We start from the raw sequence: 20,725 nt of genomic DNA on the forward strand, positions 1-20,725 counted from the left end.
ATAGATCCTTGGAAACATGCTGTGATATTGCTATGTGCTTCCAGGACAAAGTTCTGTCCTGAGTTGGTATCCAACTAGTTTTGCAGTTTGGTCTTCTTCTGCTTAGAGTACCTTCTTGTCTAGTTTTGTGGTATGAGGATGTAGATACGGGGGTTGGAGAGGTGCTGCCTACTGCAAGCCTGCTTAACTGGTTCCCTTCTTGGCTTATTGCATCTAGCCTATACCTATTTGCTAGAAGGAGTGATTCCAGCTGCTTTGAAAGTAACAGTTATGAGGTTGCTTCTGAAGAAACTCTCCTTGCACCACAAGAGCAGTAATAACTGTTAGTCAGTCCCAACTCTCCTCCTTGGGCAGAATGCTTGAAGGTTGGTTGCCAACTAATTCCAGTTACTTTTGAATGAAACTCTCAGCAGTATTGGTACAATCAGCCTCCTTTTGGAAAGACTCCCTGATTTGAGAGTAGAGATCACAGTAGTAAAGTAGTCCCACTCCTAGCTGAAGGGCCACTTCCAGAAGGTGGCACTAGCAGGTACAGTGGTACCTCTACTTACGAATTTAATGCGTTCCGAACACACATTTGTAAGTCGAAAAATTTTGTAATTCGAATCCCGTAGGAATGCATTGGGAGAAAAAATTCGTAAGTAGAAGCAACCCTATCTAAAAATTCGTAAGTAGAAAAAATCCTATCTAAACCGCGTCCAAGATGGCGGACGGAGCTCCATTCGTAAGTAGAAACATTCGTAAGTAGAGTTATTCGTAAGTAGAGATACCACTGTACTACTGTTGGATCCCATAGGATATATGTTCGTTATGCGGTCCTACAAGGTTCTTTTTTCTCCCCTCTTCTGTTTCACATTTACTTGAAGCTGCTGGGTGAGGTCATCCAAGGTTTGGTAGTGTGGTGTTTCCTGTGTACACTCTTGTCTCTCCTTGACAGTGGATTTAGTCAAGGTAGTGGAAGTGCTAAGTTATCCATTGGAATCATGAATAGACCAAATGATTGCCAACAAACTGAAGCTCAAGCTTGTCAGGATTTATTTACTGTTAAAAGGTGTTTTGTCTAGGGAACCAGTAGTCAATCAGTTCTGAATAGGGGTGTACTCCACTCTGCAGATTTATTTATTTTGGTGGGAAATACTCATGGTTCTAGCTTTAATACTATTCTTAGCAACCCTGAAATCAGTGGATGTAACAATGTTTTTAATTATAACTGGTTTTAGACTATTTTAACCGTTTTAGAATGTTTTTGAATTGTGGGTGTGTTTGCAGCCTTAGGCTTCTGCAGTAGGTAGGACAGGATATATTTTCATTTAACAATAGATACAATAACCTGTCCACAGTTATCAGTGCTCTGGCGGCTTCCAGAATAGACAACTGCAATGCTTTGCATTTGGGACTGCCTTCTGAAGTTCAAGTTACAGGTTAGGTAGCCGTGTTGGTCTGCCGTAGTCAAAACAAAATAAAAAAATTCCTTCCAGTAGCATGCACACTTCTTCAGATACTTCTTCAGATATTCTGAAGTTCAGTTAGGTTACTAGCTGGGATCAGGAGCATAATGCTAATACCTAAAGAACTCCATTGGCTTCTGATCTGTTTCTAAGCACAGTACAAAGCCCTGCATAGGTTGTGACCTGGTTACAATAGGTATTGTCTCCTTCCTTATCCATCTACCTGGGTATGTATCTGGGTATTAATATAAATGTTTGAGGCCCTCCTTTGGATACTCTTGCCAGATAAATTGAAAATTCTCTCCTCAGATATTCGCACTTGGTGCCTATTTTGCTAGGACTATAATGCACAAGGCAAAGATTTATTGGTTTTCCAGACTTCTAAAATTATTTTTAACTTTTGACTTCTTAATGTTTGCTGCTGTTACTACTTCATTGTTCATTGTTTTATTTGTTGTCCTTAATGTTTTGTGAAGTGCCCTATGAATTTCAAACTGAAGTATGGCACAAAGTTTTAAAATAAGTGGAGAGTGAGTCTGGCATTCTAAGATTTACAATATGTTTTTACTTCTTTGCTTTCAACTTTGACACTGTACTCTGAAGTGACAAAAATGTGATTTGGTAAAGATAAAGCATGCTGGATCACATTGGTCAGGCCACATAAAATAATTATGTTAGCTAAAGTGTAGTGGCTTAGGCAGAATTATTTTTAAACTGAATTTCAGGATTATTTTCAGTTAAACATGCAGCTGTGTAACACAATTCAGATAATATGCCAATCAATGTAAGAGATGAACTATAATCTTCATTCAGAATTTAGCTGTTGGGTTGGTTACCTGTGCTATTGTTGGCATTGTGTTTCCCAGAAATGAATCACTGGATGTATATTGGACTTGGCTGACATAAGCCATGTCCAGCTAGAATTTTGGCTGCCTCTTCCTATTCTAAAAACACCATTCAGATGCTGCAGAGTTGATACTTTGCTTCATACAGGTACAGTGGTACCTCGGGTTACAAACGCTTCAGGTTACAAACTCCGCTAACCCAGAAATAGCACCTCAGGTTAAGAACTTTGCTTCAGGATGAGAACAGAAATCATGCGGCGCAGCAGCAGCAGCAGGAGGCCCCATTACCTAAAGTGGTGCTTCAGGTTAAGAACGGACCTCCGAAACGAAATAAGTTCTTAACCCGAGGTACCACTGTATAATGTAGTGATTAAGAGACTCGGTCCCTAGTTCAGATATTGTCTCTGCTATGAATTCATGAGGTGGGTCAGTCTTGCCATCCTCCGTTGACAATATGTGGATAATAATACTACCGGTAACTTACCTTACATTTTTCTATTTCTTATTAAGGACTGTAACATTGGTTTAGAGTTTTGAATATTCTAAGTGTTATGTAGATGCCTAGCAATTATGATTATGCTAGTGGTAATTACAGTTCATGTGTACCAAGTGAATGAATGTATTTGTAGGATTCTAAAGACCAGAAAACTTATTTGCTGTAGTATTAAATGTGGTGGTTGACAACTGCATATCCAGTAATGTTTAAACAACTAATTGTTAAATAGAATTTGACTAATCTGAGTTACAGGTAGGTAGCCGTGTTGGTCTGACATAGTCAAAACAAAATAAAATAAAATCCTTCCAGTAGCACCTTAGAGACCAACTAAGTTTAGTTGGTCTCTTAGGTGCTACTGGAAGGATTTTTTTTGACTAATCTGAGTTTATGGTGGTCCAGGAGTGGTATTAATGTAGACTTACTGGAATTTTCTACCAAGAAAAAGCTGTTTTTACATCACTAGTAACAAAACATATATTAATATGACTCCTCCACTTTAGAAAATGCTATAAAGCAGTACATTTGATCAAGACATCATTCATTATTTTTAAACAGAGGATTGTGTGCAACTAGTTGTTTTGAGTATACCCTATATTGACATATCTGTGTCTTTCTTTTTGTAGAAAGTGGAGCTGTTCCAAAAAAGAAGGACCCATTGACTCAAACGAGTAACTCACTCCCTCGTTCAAAATCTGTGGCAAAAACTGGATCTGTGGGGCTTTCAGGGCACCAAAGGACACCTAGTTATAGTGGAATATCCAATTTTTCTGTACCTAGACAAGGAACTGTTCCTGCAGCTTCAACTCAGAAGGTAAGGCAATAGGCTCCATGTGCTGCTTGCTTGTCAGTTTGTCTTTATAACAGAAACGTTACCATTCAAAATTGAGGAAATACATGGCAACAGAGAGCTTTATTTCAAAGCTTAGAGTCTTGAGAGCCAGTGTGGTGTAGTGGTTAAGAGCAGTAGACTAGTAATCTGGTGAACAGGGTTCACGTGTCTGCTCCTCCACATGAAGCTGCTGGGTGACCTTGGGCTAGTCACACTTCTTTGAAGTCTCTCAGCCCCACTCACCTCACAGAGTGTTTGTTGTGGGGGAGGAAGGGAAAGGAGAATGTTAGCCGCTTTGAGACTCCTTCAGGTAGTGATAAAGCAGGATATCAAATACAAACTCCTCCTCCTCCTCCTCCTCCTCCTCCTCCTCCTCCTCCTCCTCCTCTTCTTCTACATTGCAAAAAGAGTTTCTAAAGAAAAGTGCTACTTTTATTGTCCTAGCTCTTTTTTTGATTGAGACCATGTGTTAGAAGTTGGCAGCCAGTAGTGCTATGCCTGCTTGAAATCAGTTAACAAAATGGCTCCAAGGGTATATAGGTGTGCAGTGGCTTCATTTGTGATTCACCTGCTTCCCAATAGGAAACTAGAACAGGGGTCCATACAGTTGTTGACTGTCCTTGATCATCTTTCTGAAAAGATGGTTGGGTTTTCCTCAGTCTAAAGCAGGCACCCCCAACCTGTTGCCCTCCAGATATTTTGGCCTACAACTCCCATGATCCCTAGCTAACAGGACCAGTGGTCAAGGATGATGGGAATTGTAGTCCAAAACATCTGGAGGGCCAAAGGTTGGGGGTGCCTGGTCTAAAGTGTGTCAGAAACCTCCAGAATTTGTTTCATCAGAGGATGCTACATGATAGTACAATGCTGTGTCACTATCAAACCACTCCCTCGCCACCATTACTCTTTTAAAGACTACTTGTTGGTAGTCTATGTTCATTTCCCCCCATGTACTTAAGGAGAATGCCAAAATTAACTGTCAATATAGAATACCCTAGTAAGAATTTTCAAGAGTCCAAGACCTCCAAATAATGTTGCATGAATTAAAACATACTTGTTGATTGGTCTGATTAACCAGGAAACAGAGCTTGGGAATGTGGTGGATAATCTATCCAAAAATCAACAGAATGTGTGGCAGTGATGATAAATGCAAATTTCTTACAAGGGTTGATTAGGAAAGGGACTGAAACTAACTCAGCCGGTATCATTCTGCTTTCATACAAATCTATGCTGCAGATGCATTTGGAATATGTACAGTCCTGATTACTCCATCTCAAAGGATTTCAGAATGAAAAAGCCACCTGAATGATAAAGGGATAGGCACATCTCTACAAAGGGATGCTAAAGTGTGTGAAGCTCTTCAGTTTTTTGTTTTTTTAAAAAACAACAAACAGGAGGAAGAAACATGATAGAGGTTTCTACATTTTTTGCATGGAGTAAAGGAAATTGATTCCTTTATTTGTGGAAATCAGTATTAAAATATATGGTGATTGCCACTGACTTGAGATGACTCCAAAAGGGGATTAAACAAATTCATGATGCGTAGCTCTGTCAGCCATAATAGCAGTGGAACCTCCAGATTCAAAGTCAATATTCCAAGGAACTGGAGGCTATCCTTGTGTTTTTCCCCCAAACATATTGAAATATATGAAAAAAATTGTTTCTTCAGGCTACTCCGAAAAATAATAGAGCCAACAAGCCTTCTACTCCTACAACTGCTGTACGAAAAAAGAAAGACATGAAGGTTTTTAGAAATGTGGACAGTAATCTTGCTAATCTTATTCTCAATGAAATAGCAGACAGGTAAGCAACGTCAGTGGTTGTCTTTAATAAAGACAGGGTTATTTTTTTAGATTAGCATGCAAGAAAAGTGGGTTTCTTTTCCTAATAGGGCAATTAAGATAAAACATATTAATTTTTCTGTATGAGTTGATAGCAGAATTTAGTTTTGGGGGTCTAAATAAAACATGCAGATGTGGTTATAGGAAATGAAACATTGAATATAAATGTGGGTAATTTCATAAATTTAATGGATTTATTAAATGGCTGTAATGGTGTAAAACTAGCCAGCTGTACTCCAGAGCAATGAAATGTCTATTGTTGCACTAATTGGTATTCTGTATCTGTTAGTGGGCCATCTGTCAAATTTGATGATATTGCTGGGCAAGAGCTGGCTAAGCAGGCACTGCAAGAAATTGTTATTCTTCCTTCACTTAGACCTGAGGTAAGCAATATGTTTTCTATCAGTTTTTATTTTGCACCTTAGAGCCTTCTGTTCTGCGTATAAAAGATGTATTCTATTTATGTTAATGCTGCTCATTTACAATTTGGTATTAATTCACATAATGTACCAAGAAAAGGATCAAGACTGTTTCCAGAGAAACCTTGCTGTATTTGCATCTCTTCCTTAAAAGTAGTAATAAAGATCATGCTTCTTCATTGTAACCCAGTAGGGTTGTTAATAATTAAGACTATTCTTGTCCATAGTATCTATTTAAAATATTTATAAACCGACTTTCTTAGATCTAATATGTGTTCTATATATATCATTGCAATATGTATACTAAGTAGTAAAGGTAAAGGTAAGGGGACCCCTGACCATTAGGTCCAGTCGTGACTGACTCTGGGGTTGCGGTGCTCATCTCGTGTTATTGACCGAGGGAGCCGGCGTACAGCTTCCAGGTCATGTGGCCAGCATGACAAAGCCGGTTCTGGCAAACCAGAGCACCACATGGAAACGCCATTTACCTTCCCGCTGTAGCGGTACCTATTTATCTACTTGCACTTTTGACGTGCTTTCGAACTGCTAGGTTGGCAGGAGCTGGGACCGAGCAACGGGAGCTCACCCCGTCACAGGGATTTGGCAAGCCCTAGGCTCTGTGGTTTAACCCACAGCGCCACCCGCGTCCCTATACTAAGTAGTAGCTAATCACAAACCACACACTAAAGCTGAAATGCATTCCCATCCACCAAAATTTCTAAAAGCTCTTCTATGAATTTTGGTGCTAAGTATACACTAAATAAAGGGGCAAAAATGACAGCCAAAGTATACAAATATCACAGGAAGGAGAGAGAGGGCATTAGGTTGCAAAGATCTGCTGATTACACACAACTTCAAATTCTGATAAACATGGTTTGAAACACTATAAAGTTAAATATATACTGTTATGCTGACACAATGCAAGTTCAAATTATTATTTGGCCAACATGTTAATAAATATCCTTTTATGATTAGGTATGTAATGTAAATGTAAATACAGCCACTGGATACAACCTACAGTGTGTGTCAGCAGAAGGAAGCTTGCAAACCATTATTTCTTTTCCCCTCCTCCCTCCTGCAGCACCCTGTCACCCTCTCCCGGAGCTAGTGGGGAGGCGACTTGTTAATAGTATGGGCTGTGTCATACAGGTAGTAATGGGTGGGGGAAATCACCCTTAATTGTGTAGAGGAATCTTGCATCAGTGGAGCTCTTCAACTCAACCCATTATAGCTTTGCACGAAACAGCCAACAAAGCTGTGAAGAGAGCTAACCTGGCCCTGGAAAAAATGGCCCATGATTATGGGCCATTGGAAGATATTCCTTTCCTGGGCAAGGTACTGGAGAAGAGAGTAAAGGCTAGCCAACTCTAGATACTCATGGATGAAACTGGCTTTGTTGACCCATTTCAATTAGGCCATAGGCCTTATTTTGGGACAGAAGCTGAAATGAATTGATTTATTATGGTCACAGACCAGAAATACATTGCACAGAAGCTGTGCATCCCTGTGGGATGACCTTTCTAAGGGGCGGGAGGTGCAATGTTGATTTGCTTGGGTCTTTCTGACATTTGATGCCATTATCCATAGTATCTTCTGCGTAGGGTGTCTGAGTTGCTTATTGGAGGAACTACTTGGTAGTGGAACTTGGTATCTCCCTCTTTCTGCTGAGTAACTGGCTGATAATACAACAAAGCACACACTGCTCTGACAGTAGACGAGGAAGAGCAGAATGCTGGAACTGATGGCTTGAAAATAGGTGGACCTGCATAGAGGAGTATTTTTAAAAACTTGTCCAACTCTGGGCTACATACAGATCACTTCTGTTGTGTTACAGCTAGATGATCCAAAGCTATTCAAGCTACAACCCTGTCCTTCTTTCCTTTCCTTTTTTCTTCTTTGATATGGCCTGCCCTGGCCTTCCCCCTCCCTTCTTGTTCTCTTTCCCTATGCTTACCCTACTGTTGATATTAAGGTGGAAAGACTGGGTTGAGATAGCAGGTCTTCCAGTAGTCTGGATCACCTGTCTTTTTGATAGTTACATCTTTTAAAGAAACACCAGTGTTAAATGTATGTGTAGATGCTGCCAGTTTCCATATAACCTCAGGCTTGTTTACAGTCAGAAAACTGTGTGTAACTCCGCTATTCTTTCAGCTGTTTACAGGGCTTAGGGCTCCTGCACGTGGATTGTTGTTGTTTGGCCCACCAGGAAATGGAAAGACGATGTTGGTGAGAAATCTGTTTTGTACTCTAGCATGTTGTTCTGCTCAGGTTTTTGAGAACTTTCCACATTTGCTTTCTGTTTTTATGAAAGAAAGGTGTTGAATAATCTCTTTGAAATAGGAGAATATTTTAATGTTGGGCTGTTTGCACTCTGCTTGGAAGAATACCGAGAATTTTTACAGTATCTTATGAGGAAAGTACAGATAACTTGCAACTTATCTTTTAAGAACTGAGAGTTTACATTGAGGAGGAAAACATTTGATGCACTTGGCCAACAAGACCAGCAAGAGCCCGTGGTGGCATAGGTTATGTTTAACATCAGTAGTGCCATGGGATTGTGATACCTAATTGGTCTGAAAGGGCAATTCTGTGTGCTATTATGGGTGGATATGAAAACAGTTCTGCTGTACAGTTCTGCTGTATAACGTACACTGAGGTTCTAGAGGTCCATATGCAAAGGCAAAATAGCATTAAATCAGAACAATCCAAGGAACAACCTCTGCCATCCAGGATTTCCCTGCAGCCTACTAGAGGCTTTGTGCAACATCCCCAGAACCCTGTAAGCAAGGTGCAAAGCTTGAAAAGCTCTTTCTGCAAAGGAAAAGCCTTTGGGTGGCCCTGCAAAACCTTACAAGGGCTTCCAGAGCCCAGTAAGTGAGAGTCTCCCACCCTCTTTCTATTCATATATGCATAATAAACTGCCTAAAGCATCTTACACTTATTTTACTTAGGCTATCACAGCTTTGAGGGGGTGGGTGGGTAAATTAACTTAAGCTTGGAGAGATGGCCGTAGATGGTTTTTAAGTGAATTTGGTGCTTGGTATTAACATGCAAATACTCTCTTAAGAGTAGGAATGAGCTGTATACCTTTATGGAAAAAACAATGATTTTCTTGGTTTACTTTCAGTAAATTGGCATTTCTTTTTTTCCCTTGTATAAGAAGGGGGGAAAGCTTGTATAAGATGCTGCATTGTGGTGCTTTAGTGTAGCACATTTGGTACATCAGGATTTGTAAAACTGTTTTCAGTTTATTTCCTAATACTTTATGAATAATAAAAAAGAAGTGCTTCATAAACTCATGTTATCTCAAATCCAATAGAGGAAGTTGGTTCATATTCCAGTTTTAATAGTTTATATTTGAATCTCACTGTACGGTGGCTGACAGCCTCAGATTAGCTGCATACAGTTTTTATGAATAAATTTGAAGAGATAAAGCATTTGAAAATTCAGCTGACTACCTTGGCAGACATGTCACACTTTTAGGGAATGACATGCTATATATTGCTAAATCAATGATAGACTATTTGGATTTTCCATAACTGTACTGTACTATTTCTTACATATTTAGTAAGAATACTGTAAACCTTTTATGCGGTAGCCCTCACTTGGCATTTTCTCTTATTCAAGGCCAAAGCAGTGGCTGCAGAATCAAATTCAACTTTCTTTAACATAAGTGCTGCAAGTCTAACATCAAAATATGTAAGTAGCAGTTGTATATTCTAATTGTACACCTTAGAAAAATACCTGGGGTTCTTGATAATGTGGATTTGGCTAAAAAAAAAATTGTAACTGGCCCCGGGCTTTTTAGGAGCATTTGGCAATGAAAAGTTGCTATAAACACATATTTCTAAAGAAATGTGATAAGGCAATCACTTAAATTTCACTGCAACTTGTTAAACCCTATGACAAAGTTATTGGCTTGGATCCTAACTAAGTTCACAGAAAGAAAGTTTCTCACCTGCATTCCCCCTGCAGCTATGTGCACACCCAGAAATCCACTTTGTAAGGTTTTCCTTCCATGAACTTCCTTAAATTGATTGTGTTGGTATCCAAACCATTGAGTTTAGGTTTTTATTCAAGAAGGCAGATAACATATATTGCAAGTACCAGCACAGAGTTGGTGTCAAAATTTGGTCTTGGTCTTGTTTTATATAAATGAAAAGGATATGAATGAACCATATTAACAAACTTTTTCTGAAGTAGATGCCTTATCTTCTTTTTAGGTTGGTGAAGGAGAGAAACTAGTGCGTGCTCTTTTTGCAGTAGCCAGAGAACTCCAACCTTCTATAATTTTTATAGGTAAAAGTTTAGCATTTGTGAATTTAAAAAAGTAAAGCACCTTCAAACTTTAACTCCGGGATCCCCAACCTTCGGACCTCCAGATGTTTTGGACTACAATTCCCATCATCCCTGACCACTAATCCTGTTATCTAGGGATCAGGGGAGTTGTAGGCCAAAACATCTGGAGGGCCGCAGGTTGGGGATGTCTGCTTTAACTTGTAAAAGAACCTGATGTTGTGATCAGGTGAAGCTGCATCATAAGCTATTGTCCATTTTATTGGATTTGTTTTATAATTTAAATAAGTAGGAAGTTTACAGAACTAATATATTAGAAGCTGCTCTGCGAATATATATTAAAAAGTCTGGTATTGATGTACTGAAGACAAAAAAGACTTATGCCTGCTCATTCTCAAATATGTTATTAACTTCATGGCTCTCAATAATAGATTTTGAATAAAATAAGTTATTTTACTTACTTCAGTTATATTTTCATTATAGGAAATGTTATAATGTTGCTACTTTCATTTTTTAGATGAAGTGGATAGTCTCTTATGCGAAAGAAGAGAAGGTGAACATGATGCTAGTAGACGTTTAAAAACGGAATTTTTAATAGAGTTTGATGGTGTAAGTATTATGTTTGGTATGAAGCTACATCAATGCATACTGATTTGTTGTGTTTAAACTGTGGATTATCCCTTTTATTAGTTCTATTTGGATCCTGAAGAGCAAATAGAGAAGGGACAAGGGATATTTTATTGGGAAAAAGGAACTGTTTTCTTTTCCTGTTTTGCTGAGCTCTAAGTATTGTCCAAAGTGGTGGCTGGTGAACTGGCGCAATATGAAGTCATGAAAACCAGTGAAGTTGTTTGCGTTTTTATAATATGGAACACTAAGCAAAGTCATTGCTTAGCAAAAATTAAGAGTATACCAATCTATAACATTAAGCTTTTTCAGGTAACTACTGTATTTTGTGGTAGTATTAAGTCTCAATTTCTAAATATTTAAGCTTTGCTTTTTTGGAAAAAAAAATAGGTACAGTCTTCAGGAGAAGACCGAATACTTGTAATGGGAGCAACTAACAGGCCACAAGAGCTTGATGATGCTGTTCTCAGGTACTTTACGCCATGTGTTATTAACAGCTGTACATAGTGAGGGTTGGCATTAAATTTAGTAGGTATTCTTGATCATTTACTTGGTATGTGTTGGGTTCCAGTATTTCAAAGAATAATTTAGGGTGTGTTTGTGCACAGAATTATTGGAATCTGCACTGTAGATGTGGTATCACACAGGGGAATTATTGAAAATATTCATAACTGCTTGGAATGTTTTTAATAGGAATAAAACTGAACCTTATAATTTTCCTTTGAAAATGTATGAGACATAGGGTTGAATCTAAAGGTGCCTTTCCAATTACAGAAAGTCCTTTGGCTTCTGCTAATGGAATGGGAGGAATACTGTTTTTCAGGGTGACTTAACACATCAAATGGCACAGCTGAGATAATGAGGGATAGAAGCGTGATGGGGATGAAGCTAGCTCTTTAGCGGAGGATATAGGCTGCTGTAGGTGGTACAAATTTACTGTTAGAAAACATTGAAACAATTTGAGCTAAATAATAATAAGGCCTGGGAGATCTTCAGGTCAGTCTTGACTGCCATCTGTATGGGTGTTATGTATTGGATTTGCTAAAACAACAATGTACAAAAGAAATGGTTTCTAAAATAAAGGACCCCCCCCCCCTACCAGCTACCTCATTTAGTAGACAGTTGCATTTTTCAGGCATCAGATGCTATTGAACACCTTTGTAATGCCATATGACATATTTTAGCCAAAAATATATCTACATAAAGAGTGCATTTATTGAAATTATTCATGTGTAGTTTTAAGCTATTTTTAGTATCCTCTTATTACAGGAATTCTTCTTTCATACCGTCAGAGTGTGATGTTTGCGCTTTAAATTTGGCATGATACAGAAAATTGGCTTTTTACATACCGTGCTTCCCTAATTATAGTTTCTGTATCAATATTTGTGTTTTCAGGCGATTCATCAAACGAGTGTATGTATCTTTACCAAATGAAGAGGTACGTAGCTTGTGATTGCATTTTTACAAAAGACTGCCTTCCTGCTTGTTTTTGGTGCAAATTTGTGAAAGATTGAAATCTTTCGTATAATTGCTATAAACATGATTTTTCAGTGAGCATGGTTTATAAAAGAGTTTGCAGCATAGAATACATCCTTCCAGCTCACAATCTGCTTGTCTTTTCACATTTTTGAAAATCTAAGCTTTCAGTAAAAAAAGGATTTCAAGTCATATGGAGCAAAAATCTTAATCAGATGTTGTCAGCATATGTTCAAACTTTGAGAAAGGTCTGTGGTTAGTTGTTACTGCCCAAGCTGAACAATTCCTCTTTCATTTTTAGTTCCTTTTCTCCTGCAAACCTCTTAGTAGCTAGCGCTTCCTTCTTTCTCTACTATTATCCCATTTTCTGCCTAAATCTGGAAGAGAACCTTACAATCTGGATTGGTTTATATGGGAGGAGGTAATCTTCAGGTAACCTAGACTCAAGATACAGAGAGCTTTTACTGAGGCAATACCAACATTTTGACTGGGCCTAGAAATGAGCTAGCAGCCAGTGCAGAAAAGCATAGGTGTAATATAATCATATTGGCCAGTTTATATCTTTGGCAGGCCTCTTGTTTTATGTATTTTTATAACATTAATTTACACAAGATTTCTTGTTTGTATAAATAGTGAATATTGTGCCTTACAGACACGACTGCTTTTACTAAAAAATCTTTTGAGCAAGCAAGGAAATCCATTAACCCAAAAAGAGTTGGCACAGCTAGCTAGGTGAGTAACGTTTTGATCGTTGTTCATTACAGCTGGTGTATGTGTAGTAGGATTTGAAACTGTTGCATATCAGCAGGGATTCTAAAAATAATTCTCTTGAGTATGTCATGCAGATATCTTCCTTCCTTAGTTTCTTATGTAAATATCAATATTTGATGCATCCATCAAACATAACACCACTGACAGTTTGATACTAAAGCTAAAATTTCATTACAGAAACATTAAATATTCAATATAATGCTAATTTTAAATTAACATTTTATTTAGGTTTTTTAAAAAATAAAAAACAGTCTGCTTTTGCTACAAGCTAGTGACTTAAAATATTGTAAACTTGCTGAGTTTCTTTAATGCAGTTATCCACAGGAAAAAACTAAAATTGTGTTCACTTTCTCTTTACAAAGAATGACAGAGGGATACTCAGGGAGTGACTTAACAGCATTAGCAAAAGATGCAGCACTGGGTCCTATACGAGGTAAGCTTGGTTATCTGTTAATGAAAAAAATGAGATCATGAACCTTTTTCTGTTTTGTGTTGTGCTAGATAAAGCCCTGATTTCAAAGATTTTTTAAAATACAGCTGGATAGTATTAGACAAGGATTTTTATTGTGCCATTCACTATGAAGAGATTACATGATACAGGACACCGTTTACCTTCCCGCCGCAGCAGTAAACCATTGAGCCTCTTGGGCTTGCTGATCAGAAGCTTGGCAGTTCGAATCCATGTGACACATGAGCTCCCGTTGCTCTGTCGCAGCTTCTGCCAACCTAGCATTTCGAAAGCATGCCAGTGCAAGTAGATAAATAGGTACCACTGTGGTGGGAAGGTAAACGGTGTTTCCGTGTGCTCTGGTTTTCGTCATAGTGTTCCATTGCGCCAGAAGCAGTTTAGTCATGCTGGTTGCATGACGTGGAAAACTGTCTGTGGACAAATGCTGGCTCCATTGGCTGAAGCGAGATGAGAGCCGCAACCCCATAGTCGCCTTTGACTCGACTTAACTGTCCAGGGGTCTTTTACCTTTACACCTATTTATCTACTTGCACTGGTATGCTTTCGAACTGCTAGGTTGGCAGAAGCTGGGACAGAGCAACGGGACCTTTATAAAAGTATAAATGCTCTGTTGTATATACATTCTAGAAACTAACAATTTATTCCAAAGCATCTGATGCATCTCTCAACAAAACTAAGCCTAGTATCCAGTTTTAAAATGCTAAAAAATCATGAATGGAACAAAGCTTTAAAATACTAATTTCTCTTTTTAAAAATACTCTCCTAGAAATAATAATTTTACAATATAACCTTAGAAATTTTTCAGATCGGGACTGAAAAAATAATGGAACCAGGTGATTGCTGTTGATGCCTTATATCTCATATGACTATTAGTGTGTTTCACTTTCCAGTACTAAGATAGGGATGTTTCAGATATTGGGACTTCTGGTGGGAGATACTTTTTTTCAAAACACATTTGATAGTTATTTCTTTAATTTACAGAACTAAAACCAGAGCAAGTGAAGAACATGTCTGCCAGTGAGGTATGCTATTTTAAGATTTGCTTTGCCAAACCAACTACTGTAGCTGTTTTTGCTTGTTGTTGTTTTTACAATTTCTTTGAAATAGAATCACACACTCGTTTTCAGATCTTTCTGCCTTATCTTTTCACAAGGATTTTGTGGTTTTTGTTATTGCTGCATTGGTTGTGTAAATGTGGTGTTCACTTTAGGTTTGGAGATATTCCTAAGAGAAAAGCAAAGCACAAACACCGCAGCCCCAAGAATTCAAGTCCCAAAATGTATTTCTGTACTGTTTGAAACACAGCCAAGACTATAAGGCTGAAAGTTAAAAGCGTTCATGCTAAGCAAATACTTTTTATGTGAGAGGAAATAATTCACAGCCTTTTATTTTGACTGGACTTCTGATCTCATGTATTAACACCACCTGGAATTAAGGCAGGATTTATTTTGTTCTGGCTGTTGCTGATACTTTCCCCCATGATCCTGACTTTTGTAAGTTTAATAGCTAAATGAGCATATTTTATATTCTGATTCAGTTCAGTCCAAAATGCAACTTAGAAAACAAGCATCACCAAGGTGGTTAATGTAAAAAACCTTCTTTGCTTCTAGATGAGAAATATCAAATTATCAGACTTCACTGAGTCCTTGAAGAAAATAAAACGCAGTCTCAGCCCACAGACCCTGGAAGCTTATATTCGCTGGAACAAGGACTTTGGAGACACAACAGTTTAATATGCATCTTTGTCAAAGGAAGGGAAGAATGTTGCCAACAAGGGACGGTTGATGCAAACTGCTGCTGGAATGTGACCAGAGTTTACAAGACTTTATAGAACTCTAAATATCTGCACTAAAACAGGGAACTGACTTAAGGAAAAAATGAATAGAAATAGGTTGATCAACATCTCATAAATCTTAACATCTGGATTTACAGAACCCAGGGCACTGTAAGATAGAGCACAGTAATATGACACAGGGGAAGACCTCTAGCAATTGAACAATGGTAGGAAATGTAATTTGTATATTTTGTTGATGAAGTATTCCAGTAGGATTCTCAGTTGGGAAACCCCTTTTAAAATTTGCTCATGACATTTGCTTTTGCTTTGTTGTACACTACTAATTGTAAGAGTATGAGTCATACTCTCTCTTTTTTTTTACCTATGTATCAATTATGTGCCAAATAAAAACACTTCATATGCATCAGGAAGGACAGCATTGTGAATACTGGGACACAAAGAAACTGGTCTGCCACTCTTCATTCTCTTGGAGTTCTACAGTCACAAAACAGCTTAGAAAGCTTTCTTTCACAGAACAGCACTGACCAGTTCAACCAAATGAAACTCTGAATGGATTAAAGTTACCAGTCTTATAGCATTCACTTCCTGCAGCGTCTCTCTAATGTATTTATATAAACTTTCTATGGTTGGATACTTGTTTCTATACTGTTGTTTCTCAGACCAAGAGTAAGGATAAAAGGATAAATTTCATTTTTACAGTGACTGAAATCCAAAGAAGGTGGTTCTTGGGTAATTTTATAATAATCCAGGTAATTGTGGTCTTGGTTACTTCTTTAATTGCATTAGACTTTCATATCCTTCATGTGCTTGGTTTGTAGAGGCACAGCTGACTTTAAAAAGGAACTTAACTGTAGGAAGAAAATTTCCATCTTTGTTACATTGATAGAAGTTGTCAAGAGGATGGAAAATTAGAAGAAACAAAAGAAATTCTGTTGAGAATAAATGTATGCTTATCTTCTCAGTGTTTAAAATTATGCTTTCTAGTTCTAGGGAAGATTTAATTTGACCATAATGATTTGAAATGGGACTGTCAAAATTCTTTTGAGAAAATATAACTCTTTGCCATTGAAGTAAAAATCAAAACCGTTTGATCTTCAACTTGAGGAACTTTGAGCACTTCTACAGAGCCTTCTTTATCTATTGCAAGCTATCAGCGTTGATAGCATTCCAAAAGTGCAATGCCATGCTAGTTGCGCACATGAAAATCTACATAGTTCTAAGACCTATAGGGGTTGCTAAAAACAAACAAAATTTGTTAAAGCACTGCAACTGGATATTTCACTATAATGGCTGTTATCTATAATGGTCGGTATCTTCATTAGTGTCCGAAGCTTCAGAGTAAACTAATTGTGAACAGCTTCTGGAAGCTGAAAAAAAACTTGATATTTCCTCACACTTCGATGCCTTCAATGTCCTTCTAGTTTGTTTGTAATCTTTAAGTTTCTTTGCACTGAAAGTTCAATGTAGGTGGCATTACTTTCTGTTTGGGCTAAAATTTGTCATACGTATTTAGCTAGGGACCATTAAGTATCATCTCTTGATACATAACTAATCACAGATCTCCTTTCCTTTCTTGGTCTATGAAATAAAGTCAAGGCCACTTCCCTATATCGTCTGAAGGTAGAAATATTGTGCAGTGCCCCTCATTGCATGAATGGTAAAGTAGGCCTTATGGTAGTACAAGTTGACTGCCTACATGGACAGAAACGTCGTTATTTTTAGATACCATGAGCTATTTATTAGACTATGGATAAATTTATGTGTGACATACACCATGTTTTTATTGTGAGGAAACACTGGTGTGATTATGACATGATTGTGTGTAAAGTGGTTCCAGTTGTATTCTATCTTACGTACGGTAAGCTAATATAATAGTTTTAACTTTTTTGAAAGATCTTACTTGTATGAGTTGGATGACCCTGTCATGAATTCCCAATGTTTTCCTAGAGCATTGAGCTTTTATATTTTGATTCACCTTCCTAATTGAATATTGTGGTTAGGAAACCTGAATAAGATAAACAAGTAGAAAAGCTTTGTTAAAAGCTCAAAATAGTTCATGTCTTGAAAATGTATGTGGTGATCCTAGTCGCTGATTAGTTATAACTTAAGGCTGAAATCCTTTGCTTTAAGCTTACGAACTACATGAGACTAAGAACCCCTAACTGAGTTCAGGCTTACATCCTGTCTGGCTAATTCTAGAGCAAGCAATTTTATGTAGGCAGGAATGAAGGACTCGTTGCTGCTTGAAAAATTGCCCTCTAAAAGCAATATTCAGGAAATGTGTTGAAGAATTTTCCTGCTGTTTGAACCTAGCAATACTTAGCTCTAGATGCATTAAATTCTGAATGAGAACCGCTAAGTCAATTGGATGGGAAGACTTCAGCAACAGCTACTCACTTGAACAAAATACAACTCTGTGTATCCTCGTGCTCCTTATGGCCTTTTGTGCTCTGTAATAGTTTTTACCATTCTATGTATTTCCATTTGTTCCACAGGAATTACAAAGGTTTTAGTTTGGTATTCTTGTGTGTTTTTTCCATTTGTGGGAATGGCAAGACTTTCACTCTTGTACTCAAGTTTGGTGTTGTTGTTTTTTATTTAAAGATTATCCAGAGTTCAGTTAAACAAATTAACTCTTAACATACCAAATTCAAAACGGGGCTGGGGAACACAACTGTGTGGTGCAACTTGTGGTTACCTAATGGTGTAGCTCTTACCCTCCTAATTTTGTACTATCTTAAGACAAATGTGGACATGACTAATGCAGTTTCATTCACCCCATAGGGTGATAGCCAATGTTAACCAATACTTAGAGGAGATCTATTAAAATAAATGAACTGAATTAAAGTCCACTGAGTTTAATGGGTCTACTCTATCACTCATATTTCAGTAATATGATTTGGTCCTTTGCTTGTTGTCAGGTGTCTTAAGTAGTTGCTAAATTCATATATATTCTAGCATAGACCTTAAGCCATTAGAGAAAACCTGGTGATAACTCTTGTGTTGAGTCCAAGATAATGACTAGATTTGTCTATTGGTACATATTGCAATATTGTATGTGACCATTTGAAGTATCATTTGTTATAGTACTGGAGCCCTAGGCAGGTGAAAGGAAACTACAAGAAAGTATTAGGCTTTCCATCTAACAGATGCATTATGCTAGTCATAGCAAAGAACAACATTTGTATGTGTATATTTAGATTACATTGACTTGTTCCCTGAAAATGCTATTAGGCAGCTGCCACCTTTTCTGTCATTGAGGGCTTTTCTAAAGTAGCATCCTTTAAGAAGGATCTTGAGATATAAATAGCTGTTTTGAATTTAAAACCAAAAGTGCTGTCAAAACCAGCAGCACTGTTCATACTGAGCAGTTTCGAAGCTGTGGAAAGACTATGTTATGTTTCCTCAATGAGAATTCTCAGATGGCTTCTCCCCACCCCAACTTCATTTTTCTGAATGTTGGACATAGATTTTCAGTATTAAGATATGAAACCTTAATGGGAAATTGTGTAAAAGCATGAAAAATGTTCACATTGGATTATTGAGAAGTTTGATTTTCCTTGATAACATGTTGCAATTTGTCTTCATGTACAGTTTTAGTACTTTCCTAGGTCCAAATTCATGCCTTTCAGATCTGTTGCCTATGCTGTTAATATTTCTCATGTGAAAGATGATCATGGAAAGTTTTTGAAGATTATTTCCATTTGGTTTCTCTGAAACAGTACTAAAATTAATGTAAGTTCTAATGAAAAAAAATGTGTAAAACAACATTTTTAATTTTTATTACCTCAATTTGTTAAGATTCTAAATAAAAAAGTTAAAACAATAAGTTGGGTGATTACTTTAATATTACAAATGCTGAAAGCAAGCCTCTGTCACATGCAACATGTAGATAAATTTAAACTAATACCTTTGTTTACCAGATGTGAAATGTAATACTCCTCTAAATATTTTCATCTGAGTATTTTATCAACCTACCAGAATCTCTTGGGCAAGGGATGGGAAACATCCAGCCTATTAGGCTAATCAGCATCTTCCTCAGCCCATGTATCCCAACCAGGATGGGGATGAGAATTGCACCCTTTCTGTGGTGGAGTGGAGAGGGCCTAATTTTCATCTGCATCATGGTCTGCGGGATCAGGGTGGGGAGGTTTAAAACTCCCTGCCCTAACACTAGGAAGAACTCCCAGTGTCTGGATGGTAAAGAAAACTTGAACCTTCCCTGTTGTTGTTTAGTCGTGTAGTCGTGTCCGACTCTTCGTGACCCCATGGACCATAGCACGCCAGGCACTCCTGTCTTCCACTGCCTCCCGCAGTTTGGTCAAACTCGTGTTTGTAGCTTCAAGAACACTGTCCAGTCATCTCGTCCTCTGTCGCCCCCTTCTCCTAGTGCCCTCCATCTTTCCCAACATCAGGGTCTTTTCCAAGGATTCTTCTCATGAGGTGGCCAAAGTATTGTAGCCTCAGCTTCAGGATCTGTCCTTCCAGTGAGCACTCGGGGCTGATTTCCTTAAGAATGGATAGGTTTGGTCTTCTTGCAGTCCATGGGACTCTCAAGAGTCTCCTCCAGCACCAAAACTCAAAAGCATCAATTCTTCCGCAATCAGCCTTATTAATGGTCCAGCTCTCACTTCCATACATCACTACTGGGAAAACTGTAGCTTTAACTATACGGACCTTTGTTGGCAAGGTCCTTCCCTGCTGCTCAGCAAAGGTGTGGGAGGGCACAATTTTCTTCCCACCCTAGTTGGAGGGGAGGGTTAAATCAAATTTTCACCCCCATTGCGGTGCACTAGGCATTACTAATAGAAAAGAAAACTGATACCACCTCTCAGAGGATCAACTGAGGAACAGTGGGGGTTTGGACCTCCCTGGAGAGAGTGCACAGCAATGGGATGTAAGAGTTTGCACAGCTCAGCGGAGAGGGGGTTCAGTTCGTGGCCCCATTGTGTATTGGAATGATGTCCTTGGGCCGAAAGAGTGCCCAGCCTGTTCTTAGTGGTTGAGAGTACAATATTTGTTCCTAGTTCTACAGCAGAGAGCATAATCATAGCAAGAATCTAAATGTGCTTGTGGCACTTGTACCAGTAGATTTAACACTGAGAGCACTGTGCTGCTCATTCCTTCTCTGCGGTCGCCTGCAAGGCATTCCCAAACGGCCAGGTTAAAGAGGGATACAACGGGGGTACACATGATGCATATTTATGATGAATAAATGAACGAACACATTGGAAGAGAGAGAGAGACGGTGCATAAAAACCAGGGGAGGTTTCCCCCGTGATCCGTTTCCGACAGCGGCTGCCTAAAAGCGCACAGCTCCTCTTCGGCGTGGGCGTCAACGACGCTGCGGCAACGCTACGGGCTTTACCAGACAGTTTCCCCGTTGCTTCATTCAGAGCTGGCGCATGCGCAG

The 20,725-nt window shown here is 38.4% G+C and overlaps 1 protein-coding gene across 5 annotated transcripts in view; it reads left to right on the forward strand.

The window, feature by feature from the left end:
- SPAST (spastin) overlaps nucleotides 1-15,715 on the forward strand; it is a 30,065-nt gene extending 14,350 nt beyond the window's left edge. For all 5 annotated transcript variants that reach the window (XM_035108310.2, XM_035108312.2, XM_035108311.2 and 2 more), the window contains 13 exons: nucleotides 3,413-3,600; nucleotides 5,288-5,421; nucleotides 5,749-5,842; nucleotides 8,030-8,104; nucleotides 9,506-9,577; nucleotides 10,102-10,177; nucleotides 10,692-10,783; nucleotides 11,192-11,271; nucleotides 12,197-12,239; nucleotides 12,930-13,009; nucleotides 13,411-13,481; nucleotides 14,499-14,539; nucleotides 15,128-15,715. In XM_035108310.2, coding sequence (XP_034964201.2) covers nucleotides 3,413-3,600; nucleotides 5,288-5,421; nucleotides 5,749-5,842; nucleotides 8,030-8,104; nucleotides 9,506-9,577; nucleotides 10,102-10,177; nucleotides 10,692-10,783; nucleotides 11,192-11,271; nucleotides 12,197-12,239; nucleotides 12,930-13,009; nucleotides 13,411-13,481; nucleotides 14,499-14,539; nucleotides 15,128-15,250 — 1,169 coding nt within the window. In that variant the 3' untranslated portion in view covers nucleotides 15,251-15,715. The remainder of the gene's footprint in view (nucleotides 1-3,412; nucleotides 3,601-5,287; nucleotides 5,422-5,748; nucleotides 5,843-8,029; nucleotides 8,105-9,505; nucleotides 9,578-10,101; nucleotides 10,178-10,691; nucleotides 10,784-11,191; nucleotides 11,272-12,196; nucleotides 12,240-12,929; nucleotides 13,010-13,410; nucleotides 13,482-14,498; nucleotides 14,540-15,127) is intronic.
- Nucleotides 15,716-20,725: the final 5,010 nt, after the last annotated feature.

Source organism: Zootoca vivipara, chromosome 3, assembly GCF_963506605.1.
Source record: "Zootoca vivipara chromosome 3, rZooViv1.1, whole genome shotgun sequence".
NCBI classification, from domain to species: domain Eukaryota; kingdom Metazoa; phylum Chordata; class Lepidosauria; order Squamata; family Lacertidae; genus Zootoca; species Zootoca vivipara.